The sequence below is a fragment of the Calliopsis andreniformis genome, chromosome 12, assembly GCF_051401765.1.
Source record: "Calliopsis andreniformis isolate RMS-2024a chromosome 12, iyCalAndr_principal, whole genome shotgun sequence".
Classification (NCBI taxonomy): domain Eukaryota; kingdom Metazoa; phylum Arthropoda; class Insecta; order Hymenoptera; family Andrenidae; genus Calliopsis; species Calliopsis andreniformis.
The window spans coordinates 12,072,309-12,085,248 of NC_135073.1; the positions used below are offsets into that span (position 1 = coordinate 12,072,309).

General features: G+C 35.9%; 3 protein-coding genes across 4 annotated transcripts; 1 reads left to right on the forward strand and 2 right to left on the reverse strand.

The window, feature by feature from the left end:
- The first annotated feature begins 6,314 nt into the window (after positions 1–6,314).
- On the forward strand, positions 6,315–7,297 carry Mrps17 (mitochondrial ribosomal protein S17). The gene is made up of 4 exons (XM_076388928.1): positions 6,315–6,495; positions 6,561–6,677; positions 6,763–6,839; positions 6,929–7,297. Exons 1-4 carry the CDS (start codon positions 6,370–6,372, stop codon positions 7,107–7,109), a joined length of 501 nt encoding a protein of 166 aa, XP_076245043.1. The 5' UTR covers positions 6,315–6,369; the 3' UTR covers positions 7,110–7,297.
- A 100-nt stretch (positions 7,298–7,397) lies between these two features.
- On the reverse strand, positions 7,398–10,560 carry Fcp1 (RNA polymerase II subunit A C-terminal domain phosphatase Fcp1). 2 transcript variants are annotated; one of them, XM_076388727.1, is made up of 7 exons: positions 10,203–10,560; positions 9,818–10,121; positions 9,515–9,759; positions 8,630–9,383; positions 8,394–8,561; positions 8,022–8,286; positions 7,398–7,955 (listed from the first exon to the last, which is right to left on the reverse strand). In XM_076388727.1, exons 1-7 carry the CDS (start codon positions 10,427–10,429, stop codon positions 7,684–7,686), a joined length of 2,235 nt encoding a protein of 744 aa, XP_076244842.1. In that variant the 5' UTR covers positions 10,430–10,560; the 3' UTR covers positions 7,398–7,683. The 2 variants fall into 2 exon arrangements, with proteins under 2 accessions (XP_076244842.1, XP_076244840.1); XM_076388725.1 differs by having other exon boundaries at positions 7,398–8,286.
- A 448-nt stretch (positions 10,561–11,008) lies between these two features.
- On the reverse strand, positions 11,009–12,936 carry Snup (snurportin-1). The gene is made up of 6 exons (XM_076389714.1): positions 12,755–12,936; positions 12,378–12,582; positions 12,043–12,298; positions 11,780–11,968; positions 11,318–11,689; positions 11,009–11,251 (listed from the first exon to the last, which is right to left on the reverse strand). Exons 2-6 carry the CDS (start codon positions 12,548–12,550, stop codon positions 11,225–11,227), a joined length of 1,017 nt encoding a protein of 338 aa, XP_076245829.1. The 5' UTR covers positions 12,551–12,582; positions 12,755–12,936; the 3' UTR covers positions 11,009–11,224.
- Positions 12,937–12,940: the final 4 nt, after the last annotated feature.

The window sequence follows — 12,940 nt, forward strand, 5'->3', positions numbered from 1 at the left end:
GCGGAGGACGCCGTTGACTGGAGTAAAATTGATGCCAAGGGAATTATGTAATCAGCGGGTTTTTCGTCAGGAGACGACAAGCTACGCGAGAAAGCTACTCAGAGACTGGTGATTAGGGCAGAATAAATAAAGAAGAAAAGCAGAGAAAGCGGCGGGGTGGGAAAAAGGAAGAGACGGTTGCGGGGGTGGAGGGATAGAAGCTTTTCGAACTCTTAATTCGCCTGCGGCCAGCCCCTTTCTCGACAACCCCTCTCGATCCCGCACATCATCATCGAGGTGGGGTTGAAGGCGTACGGCCCTGGTCCCACGTCTACGGTAACCATGGAAACAGACGCATAGCCGACGTCGACGTCGTCGTGTGGTCGTCGTCCTCGCGTACGTAACGAACACCCGCGCGCCCCTGAACACACACAACCCGGCACGCGTGTTTTCGAGTGGGTCAGGGGGTGTGCGGGGACGCGTGCACGCGTACGTGTGCGCCACGGGCCACCGTCGTGTGCACGCGGAAAGGCAGCACACGTCCGCAAATGACATTTGCGCGTGGTTGAGAACACGAGTTACGAGAGACGACGGCGAAACAAAACACGAAAAGAAACGGGAAAAGTGGAATCGGCGAAGATGCCCCATCCACGGGATACCCCGCCTTAAGTAGTTAAGGGATGCCAGTCGACCTCTCTGTGGCGTACGTAAAACGCATTAAGCACTTTGCGCGCTCGTTACTCCGCGCGCGTGCATTATGCGTATAAGGTGTTTCAGACTCATAACTGCGGGCTTAACTACCTGCCCTGGTTCGTAAAAAGGAACAGAAGTGTCTTAATAAGTGGATGGCCAGAAAGTAACCGGTATTCGGGAAGTTTGTGAAGTTTGAGAGGTTCTTTGGGTAATGACCTTTAGGAGACCGTGGATGATTCTGATGGTTCCTTCTGTGGGATTTCTAACGAGATGGACTTACGAAGATTATACAAGGTGTTTCTAAAAGAGGTGGTCAAATTTTGGTGTCGTGTTCTATTCTTCCAATGAAATGATCGTAAGAAACACCTGTCCAATTTTATAATTCCATATTTAATGTATTTTCTAGATGAAGCATGGACCCACAAGTCGATGAATTATTGAAAAAGAAGTCTAAGTGGAAAACGTATTTCAACTCTTTTTATGGACCCCATTTCTCTTTTTAATTTTTAGCTATAAGTCTGAAACGCCGCGTACGAAGGTTGACACTTGAGAAACGAACGAAGAACAGGACGTAATGATATCGCGTTGCAGAAATTATTCTTCCAGAATCCCGAGTCGAAGCGGATCCGTAAATTACGGCCTAGGAAAAAGTATTACCTCGAGAGCAATAAATGTCCGCCGCCAAGAGAATATCACCTGGTATGTGTACACATGCCCCCGCGATTAAAGTCAAGATTTTCGTGCCCGAACCAACCCGATCCCTTCTTACCAGGAATAAAAATTCGTCCCTACCCCTGAGTCGATTTGACCAATCGATTTTCCATCCGCGACAGCGTTCCGATTGAAATATTTGTTACACCTCCGCGCGAATATTCCTAGAAAGAGAATGATCTTTCCCTGCTGAATAGAGAGCAGCGAGAGAAATATATACAGGGTGTTTCAAAAGAGGCACTTTCACAAAAAAATTACAATTCTACGTTAAAAAATTAAACGATAACTATACAATAGCACAACAGTAACAAAAATTGTTATCCTGCAATTAAAAATATTATTCTCAAATAAAATTGTAACATATTTTTTCTCACAAAATCAGATATTTTCGAGTTGCTTTACGCATTTTAAGACACTCTGTACGAAAAGGAAGAAAAAGAGAGGCTCGTATATATGAAGACAACGTATTCTCGTAAAATGATCACGTCGTTAAAACGCATCCGTCTAGCGTGGGTGGCAAAATGAAAAGCAGACTTTGAAATAGCCTAGCGAGTATACGAGCTCGACTAGTCACCTATAAGAATAAATTGCGCTCGCTCGACTCGCTCGAGCAACGAATTTTTCACGAGAGTAACATCTGCCGGCATTTGTATCCTTCGACGATACTCGGCCTTACTCTACGCGGCGCAGACAAACCTTTGTAGGTCGGAAATAACCCTACCCTTCCTCCCTCTCTCCTCGCTGGAGGGTGTTCGGCAGGACGCTACCAGGAAAAGGCCAAGCGACGATATCTCCTTTCGAGGATCAAGGAGAAAGAGTCCGAGAGTTAGCAAGGAAAAGCGGAGGAGTGGAATTCCGTCGGTTTGCTGGAAAGACTCCCCCTTTGTGCCTTTCTCTGTCTCTTGTTATCTCTCACTTTCGCGCGCCCTCTGTATCCCTATCTACTTCCCTCTCTTCCGCCCATTTTCGACCTCTCCACCGTCTTTCGAAGTTCCCGAGAGTAGATATACGCAAGCGAAAATTTATAATACCAAACGAGAAGAACACCGGAGTTCGCGGTTATTAAATCGAGACTCGACTCAGTATAGCATTTCATAAATTCATTAGATAGGAGCTTTACAACGATAATCTCGTTCGACCGAAACGCAACGGTTTATAATGCCTCTCTCCTCCCCCCTCATTGTTACTTTCTTTTCTGTAGTACTTTGCTAGTTCTTTTACTCTCTAATTATTCTTATTTGTTTTTAAAATCGTAATGTATATTTATGTAGTAATAAAATTAGTTGTACAAGTACATAGAGAGACAATAAGTTTTGAAAACTTACCGAGGACGCTACGTCGTGGCACCCACAGGATGTTGCATCGACACGTTGAATGTTTGCAGCTTTTAAGGTGAAGAATATGTTCCATAGTTGCAGGAAAACTTCCTTTTGGTCTTGAAAACACAATCACCACATATTATTTTAATATTAAGGATAATTTTAGACAATAATATCAAAGCGTGTCGAACTACGTGCGCGTGTCACACGAAGTGGCAATTTACAACTCGATCGGATGCTTTCGATTATCGAACGCGACACGCGCATGCGCGCTGTCTTAATCCATTCGATAATTAAGGCGCGTGTTTTTAACCTATTCAAACGTCAACAAATGTGATTTGTAATTAAAGTTAATTTTTTACAGAAAATAAAATGTAATATTATAAAAATTAGAGATATTTTTCTTTTTTTATGCTTATTTTAGTTGTTATATAGAGTTTTATATATTGTATAAGTACAATTCGTAAGGTTAGAGTATTTTACAAGACTTTAACCTCTTCTAAGACAAATTTATTAGAGTTGAAAAGAACTGATTTAATTCTTCGTTTAGTTATAGTAATTCATTAATATTATTCACATCATATGAGTAATAAGTATGAGTTAGAAACAAATTGATCATGCATGCAAATAATGATTCAGTATTCAAAAGAAGAATGAAGCAGCAGACAGAAACTAGAAAAAATATTAACATACATATAATGGCTCATACATACCTTAATAGACTATCCACTCCACGAAGAAAATATTAATTTCGTTTCCCCGTCGAACAAACTTACAATTCGTACAAAGTCTCTCACAGGTAAATGCCTCACTCGTGTTACCACCAAGCAGGATTGTAAGAGCAGAAGCACAGTGTTCAATCCAACCTCCCGCGTTTGCTTCATTTTGTCTTGCAGTCTGGAAAATGGATGACCATCGGAGACACGTTTCCGGTAGATGTTATACGAGCGACGCACATCAGGCTAACGTAGTCGGCCTTTTCAGAAATCAATGCACCGCAATAACCGAACGATGCGCTCGGCGTACGCCATCGCATTGAGCCACGGCATCAAAAAGCTATTACATACAATGAAAATAGATTTCAAAGGCAGACGACCATGTTCAAGAGACAGACAGGAAGGGAAAGGCGGGGGAGGGAGGGAAAAAGCGAAAAGAGACAGCGCGGTTTATGCACGGACAAAACTATCGGCCAGATGAACCGGAAGGGAGTGTAATGTCCCGTGACATTTTGTTTCACGTGCGTCAACACCATTAAATCCCATGGGGATCATGAACATTCTGCGAAATCTCTTTACGTTTCACTAATGCCTCCCCCAGCACAAGTTTGAAATCATTCCGCGTTAATACATGAAACGAGCGGAAGCACAGTTCCGTTCGCTGGAAAAAAAATCACAGACATTTTGCATGTTATTAATGGAGCCAACGATACAAACGAGAATAGAAAAAGCTGATGTCTACCGGTGCCCTCGATGATTAATTCACAATTGAACGGAGATCCTGGTGTTATAAAGTGGGGCGCCGAAGAACCCTGCCACCCCATTCAACGACCATAAATCAGGGAACGATTACATGTGTAAATATACTGCCACCCTTTGTAACAGCTGCGCTTTCCGGAAATGCCCCTTACGATCTGTTTACGTGAGAATCTGCACGCGTGAAAAATCACCGTGAAAACATGTATGGTGTCACCTGAGGGGACACTAATCCGACTCGCCATTTATTTACCCAACAGATCTCAATGCGTCTCGGTATTGTAATCATTTGAAATGTTCTGCCAAGCAAACAGCATTCTTTTCTCTGTAACAGTGATAAACAAATGATTATTATGCGCGTTAATTACATGTGTGAAATTTACACGCAATGAAAGAATGTCATGGAAGAGGACAAACGGTTTATTCAAAACGCGTGTATTTTCCGTGATATGCGAATGCCTAATGTATGCCATTCGTACAGATGGTAGTGCGCAACCAGAGTGAGTTTAATTTATGCATTTTGTTCGTACGCGTGGCGCGCGATGTTGCGACTGATGGGATCGGTGGAAGGTACGCGATCATATTTATATGTAAATGCAGATACGTACACATTGAAAAAAGCGGAATTGATGGGGCAACGGATCGAATCAAAACTTGCATATCGTGATTACGTACAGTGTGTCGCTAAATGTACATGCCAGTCAATAGCATTGCCAATTTCGTTATAAATATTCACCGACGACGAATCACGTTTCGACTTTTCATATTAAAGTAAATCAAAACCTTGTTTTCCCCTATCGGCAACGCGCTACAAGCTGTTGGCTCGGAAAGAAGAACTTATAGAAGAACAAGATGCATTGTAACAGAGGCAACAGCTATAACCGAGCCGTAGTTGTCCCGATTTTTTCGCCGACAATGGAATTTCCTGGCTGACTGACGGCTCGGTCGCTGTCGATTCATGGAGCGATCACCCGTGAATTCCCCTGCTCCTTCCCGCAATAACAACGCGAGTTGCAGATGCCAGGGGCATGTATGGACACATGAGCGCGTAATGCGCGGAACAAAAAGGACGAATAGTGGATAAAAGTAATACATTTCGAAATACTGAGCCTCTTTGATTCGAGCCCCACACCCACGGCATCTTCTTCTTCCACCACCCTTGTCTTCCGCTGGTTCATCTACCATGAATCCTTTCGCGATATCTACTGATATTTCTTCTAACCAGTTGTCCATGGCCCGCGGTGACGATCTGCTTGCGAATGTTGATGGAAAAAATGTTGTCTTTTATCGACTCCTTTTGTTCCTTCTTTTTTCTGTCGCGCCAAGTTTTCCCTTTCATCTGCCTGATTTTCTTCGCTGTGATCTTGACGACCACGTTTTTCTTCTTTCGTCGCAACGTGACAAAAGCTGACACGAAACTTCCCCGAGATCACAGATGAAAAAAGGAAACATGTATAAGTATTACCAACCGACAGGTAGACAATACGTTCTTCTCGTGAAATTAATCTGTCCAGTCATCGAGTTTAAGATGATACAGGCAAGCAACGCTAAGCATAAATAACCTGAGAAAATGAAATATAAGGAGTTTATTTTCTTAATAACTCTTGCCACCTGTTCAAACTATACTCCGTACCTGCGATGTTATTAATTAAGGAAGCGCGTAATTGAGTGCCCCATTATCGAAAACTAGAGTTTCGCTGTTAGTAGTTGGAGATTAATTATTATTAAAGCTCTCTACCCCCTGAGAATTCTCGGATGTTGGAGCTGATGATAGTAAATCCATCTCGCACTCACCATGCGCAATTAATGAATATTTCTGTTTATGTAAAAGACAAAGAAATACTTCAAGTATTACTTCTTGGATTTTATTATTGACCTATAATTGGAAGTTGTAAGAGAATTAGAAACTTGCTATTCTTTTAACATTATCAAAACATTAACTTTTATGCAATACATTATAAAATCTACATATGATAATTTTACGAATTACTATCAGTTAAATACTACATTAACAAACTTTAATAAATGTAATTAAATAGATACATAATTCCGATGTCACACGATACATAAAGATACTCAAAATATAATTAAACTCCTGCACTACGCACTGTGTAGCACTGTGCGATACTGTGTAATTGAGTGTAACTAAAGTGCTACTGCGGGTTTGTGCGTGCTGTTAAACACTACTGAGAGTGATGGCAAAGAAAAAGGTAGCGAAAGAGGTATTGACTTATTTAATGGGCGTCTGTGTACATTCGCCTAAACAAAATGCTGCTAAAGTACGGGTACCTCGCTTAGAATTGGACAATCATCTTTTAATGGTATGTACATTTTAATAATACTTTGGTTAGGACGTAATTGAGGTTATGTTTGCATCATGTTTCAGTATTTTAGAAAACATGATTTTTTTTATGCTGATGATCCTGAAAAACGCTGTAAAACTGGTGATATAGTATTAATACAAAATTTACCAGAAAAATTAACACGTGTTATTACTCACAAGGTACGTTTTCTACATAAAAGAATTTGTTTACCAATGAAAGAAATCATAACTCAATTTTTATGCTTTTATTTAAATATATTTGCAGGTCGTTGATGTTATTTACCCATTAGGTGATATAACAGATCCCATTACTGGTAAAAAGGTTGTTGCAGGAAAATACAGGTGCGTATAATTTGTTTACTTATTAAATGTTATTTTGCACTATAATGTGTGTGAAATGTACTACAATTGTATATTTGTTCTAACATTAGGGAACACATAAGTAAAGATGTTGAATTACTTGGAGAATTAGAATCTACCTTCAAATACAGTGAAGCACCACCAAGAGGGAAAACAAGAGGTGTACGAGATTTCTCAGATAAAGAAATTTATGTTAAATATAATGATCATCCAGATGTAGAACCTGACCCACATTCTGTACATCCATTATAATTTATCTGGATTAGGTTTCTTAATAACTAATAAATAATAGTAGTACATTAAAAAAAGTAATTACTATGATTTATTTCTAACTTTCTTATTTAGTACTGGTTCATAAAGCTGTTTTTAATACTTGTATAAAAAATATAAGTTTTGGAAATCTAACTACATAAAAATAAATTAATTTCTATGATAACAGTTATATCAATCAGAAAGTTATCATTTTTGTACATGAATCAATTGAATTTTAATAGCTTATAAATAATCACTATTCATAACACTCAATTACAGGAAAAATATTAAAATTACAATTTATTAAAAATACAATATTAACTTTATGCATAATTTTTGTGCATATATTTTAAATTTAGCAATTAAATAGGAAATATTTCTTTATATTTTCCCTATTGAACTTATACATTACTGTTCTAAAGCTTAGTAAAATGGCATCCAACTATTCGAACTGCAATTCTATATATATATTTAAATTCTTTTAAATATTAATAATAATTATCGCTATCATTAAAGTATGAAATTTACAAATAATGTGACTTGATTAATTTGTAGAAGAAAATATCTTCATGAATCATTCTGAAAGAAACTCTCTCTCGAGTGCTGCTCCCATTGCATTCCACTCTCGTTCGTCTTCGTTATCTCCCAGCTCAAGATCTTCCACTGAATCTTGCGAATTATCACCCAAGTCTAAATCATCAGGTAAATCTTCCCCTCTTCTAAAACGTGTTACAGGATCATCGTCATCGTCATCATCTGCAGTATCTTTATCACTTGATGAATCATCAGAACTATCATTACAAAGTTTCTTTTTCTTTCTCTTTGGTTCATTGATACTATCTTCTTCTACAATATATAAAAAATATAAGACTAAAAGTATAAGAATAAATACAATGTATAAATTATACGTACGTTCTTCGAAATTGATATCGTTATAAGGAGTTTTATCATCATATTCATCTGCATTATCTACATCTTCTGTATCAAAAACAGGTGGTTCTAACTCCTGATCATCCATATCCTCGTCAACTTCTTTATCCATAATTTCTATTTCTTCTGGTGTAAATGACATTAATGGGTTAATACTATCAGCAAAACTATTTTCTTCACTTTTCTCTTGTTCTTCTATACGTTCTGGGCTACTACAATGTGGAGGTGGTATTCTAGAAGCACGGGCCTAAAAACATGTAATTATTTATTAGAAGCGCATTAAATTATTAACGTTTGTTTTATTACTTCACATTCATTGAAATAACCATTGCGTTACTTGTATAGTACCTATACCTTTGCAGTAAGGGGAAACAAACGTTCATCAACATGTTCCCAACGTTCTGCACAAGTCCAAAGCCAATCTGGATTTACGATTTTTATATTTCCATTTTTCTTGGCTGCATTAGCCTTGGCTGTACCAGGTCTAATAGCAACTAAATGAGTAGTTTTATCTGTTAAATCCTAATACATAATGATTTAGTAAAATAGAAACAAATAATATATAACTACAGGAAGAAAAAATAAATTACTTGAGATACTTCTGCACCAAATGCTCTGGCGACTTTATATGCTCGACTCTGATGAAGTTTTTGATTGGTAGGTATTAAACCGCTAAACGTTAAGTTTACACCCTTCAATACTTGTACACGCACTCGTGGGATAATCTCCCTTAGCGGTTTGCGTCCCAATCCTTTGTCTATATTAGCATAAAATTCCGCATGAATTCTTCGAAGAATATCTTCCAAATATAATAAATAGTCATCGTCATCCTCATCATGAATATTTTTTTCATCAACTTTTGCAGTCTCCTCTTTTACATTTTGTACTGGCTCTGTAGATGGTAAATTTTCATTTTTTTCTAATACTTTATTACATTTACTTTCATCACTAGAATTAGGATTCAGTTCATTATCCTTCTTGGTATCATCTTTGGTTTTTTCATCATTATTTTCTTTAGATTCACATGCATTATCTTTATCTTCAGGCATTTTCTCAACTACATTTTCAGAGCTGTTATCTGTTGTAACAGGTTCATTTGATAATTCAGAGGAACCATTTTTATCAGTTTCAGTTTGATTATCATCAGTACAAACTTCATTTGTATTCTGTAATTCAGGTGGAACTGGTATATCATTTTTTTCTAATCCTGGTGGTACGTTTATATCACCAGTATGACGGAAAAAGTGATAGGGTTTAACTTGAACCAAATTTCCACAACCTTGCCATACATCTTCTCTATCATCTATAATGCACACCAAATCATCTCCACAAGGAAACAAAGCTCTGTAATAATTAGATATTTCTACATATAAATCAGTGTAATAACAATAATACTTTAAATGTATATATTATGTAATTAATGAAATAATTTTAGATAAATATATAAACTATATAAAGTGATACAAAAATCATACTTGAGATTAGCTGTTTTCAATGTAGGATCGAAACATTCAGCTCTTGAAAGTATTCTATGAGAAAATAAAACTCCATCTTTATCCAACAATGCTGCTACAGCATGTGCATAATTTCTTGCTCCAAATGTACATATATGTAATTCATATAAACGACTCATTTCAGATAAAAAATGTCTGGTGTGAGGCCTTAACCGAGTATGATACCATACAGAATTTGGCCCATAAAGTTGATAATGATAAACATCCTATAAATTCCAAATAAGTGATGCAATCTAATTGTTTCTATTTCATACATGTAATTACCTTCATGTTGGGGGGAACATCATCATTTGTTGTATGAACAATTGTTTGATCAAGATCAACAAGTAATGCTAACTTTCGCTCATTTAATAAGTGTTCTATATCTTTCTTTCCAAGTTTTTCTGCCAATTCTGGGCATACTTTTAACTCTGGTACACTATGTACTATTGGTACGCTAGCTTGTGATACTTGTACATTTTCATTTTCTTTACCAACTCCTTCAACCCTTAAATCTACACCGCATTCAGCACACAAATCTTTCATTACAGTTGGATGTCGACATCCTTCCAGTACCATCACCACTTGCCTGAAATGATAATACCTAGTTCATGTAAACTTTACAATACACCTTTCAATTGATAGTTATAAGGTTAAGACAAACATGTACCCAGGTTGAACAATATCTCCTTCCTTCACCAACAGTTTTATAACACGTCCAAATCGTGTGGCTCGAAACTTTTTTTCAGGACCCTTCACATCTTCTGTTCCTGGAGTAATGTTTTGATATAAAAACAATACTCTGCCCGCTGAAACCATCGCATCCATTCGAATCCTCCATTTTAATATTTTTGCTGGCTGTCCACCATTCGGAAATGTGACTTCTATCGTGCCCATAATTCTTCAGTAGTGAACATTCAGACAGCAAAATAATATCTGTTACCGCAAGAAATGAAATCGTTGACTGCTAAAGCCTTAACGTTTTTGCGCGGGAGATAACGTAAACACATTGATGCTTAACTTCTCGCATCGACGCACACACGTGCACATACACATATTCTGGTACACACTCGTGATATACATATGTATATGTATTCAAGTTATAACATTATTTTCGTTTCTTGAAAGTATATTTTCTTATTTATGCAAATTAAAAGTACAACCAATTTTGAAATGTTACTTATACTTTACGAAATTAGTGCAATGGGACAAATAATATATAACAATAAAAATTGACTAGTTAGCTCTGCCAAATTGGCTTGGTTGACATAAGCGTAATGCATTTATTTTTAGTATAAAATTTCCCTAGTGTCACCTAACTGTTTATACTTTTATGGTTTCCTGTAGTTTGTTTTAAAAAGAAATTAATATTCAAATTTATAAGTACCTTCAGGTTTAAAATTTCATATTCAGTAAAAGAGGATTTTCCTGAAATATAGACCTCTGTTAATGTAAAAAAGACTGTCAATCTCTTTTGTAGAACATATATACATTTATTTGTATTTGGTATAAGTTTTATAATTATTAGATATTGTTTAAATAGTATTATTATAGCTGAAATATACTATTATCGATTGTTTTGTACAATATGTGAGTTATATTCGTAAAATATAGTATCCTTAAAATCTTCAATGTTAATTATATTTCAGTTCCTCAAGGAGCACGTTCATATATATAAAACAAAATCTTCTTTTAACATTTCTCGTCCGCAATATCCATCTATGATATAAAATTAACAAGTTAGTCATCTAATCAATGAATCGTTTTTGACAGAATTTAACTTACCTGGTTTTCTGAATCCTCTTTCTTTTTCTTAACTCTGCTGTTGAGAATATAATACTTGTAATCTATATACCCATCAGGTTTTTCATCAAGTGGAGGTGGGACAAAAATACCAAGCACTTCAGGTAACATAAAGGGTTTCAACCATGTTACAAGTGGAGTACGACCTTTAGTATATTGTCCATCACGATGATAAAATAATAAGCCATCTAAAGGATGTAAATATGAAAGATTTGCTAGTGCTAAACTTATGTCAGTATCACAACTGATATTTGGTAGAGATAATATAGGAAATGTATTTATATGTGTATCTCTTCCTTGTAATTCTTTTATTTCTTGTAATTGTGATTTTAACCAAAAAAATCTAAATTCAGTCTGAAGAAAAAAAATTAATTTCAGTTTATATTTGTTGCATTTGAATTTAAAAAATATCTGTTTTTGTGACATGAGGACTAAAAATCTTACATCACAGTTCATCAAAGATTGGTTGGACCATGCAAGTACATCCAAGACACAATATACTTTTTGTTGTTTCAGCCACAAACAATCAATAATAGTGCAACTACTTCTATGACCAGAGGAATTACCACCTGGAAGTGCAGAATAAAATCTACCAAGTTGGATACCCCTCTTATTGTATGCTTTAGTTACACCCTATAAAATAGAAAAATATGATCAAATACAACCATCTTATTCTTTCTTCTACTTAATACTTTTTTTCAACATACTTTACATGCAACTACTAAAGTTCGTTTTCCTTGTGGACAAGGGACTATAATCCACTTTTCTACAAAATCTTGAGGCACATCAAACATCCATTCAGACATCATTAATTGATTTGCATAATTTTTATTTCGCTTAGAAGCATGATATTTCTTTTTATCATGTTCATCAATTTCCATTTCTTCCTTAAGTTCATCTTCTTCAGAATTAAAAGCTTCCTCTAATATTCCACGTCCTACATTAAATGCAATATCCCTACATCTAACAAATAATATCATTATTACCATTATTATTGTCATTTAATGTAAATTACATGAATATATACAAAATATATGCATACTTCTTTTGGATCTGTAATAAACGCTGGCGTCTTAAATCTTGATGAGTATCAATGTTGTCAATATCTAGGTTATAATTACTCTTTCTAATGGGCTTTTTGTAAAATATAGCACGTGGATTACTATTTTCTTTTTCATTTGTACCTTTTATATTATCCTTTATTTCAGTTGCCATGATTGTATGAATACTTGTTATGATAGACAAAACTGTGCATGAAAAAAATAAGTATATTTAATTAAACCTTACTATTTGAAACTAAAGAAAAACAAATAAAATAATTAATATTGTTCTTTCTTATTATATTATTTCAGTTTAAACAATCCATGTATCGGAGTATATTATTATTTTACAACCTTACTTTTTTCTGCTCTTACTCACAATTATTTTACAATATTTTTGTAACAATTTCGTGTGCCTTATACATGAAATACAAAACGTTTTTATACATTTTATTCTGTTCTGCTATGCGTATACACTGTTGTATGAAGACGTGTTTACATACTTATGTACTCTGACGTCCATTCATAGCAAGATTCTTTCATATTTGCTTCAACACATATTAAT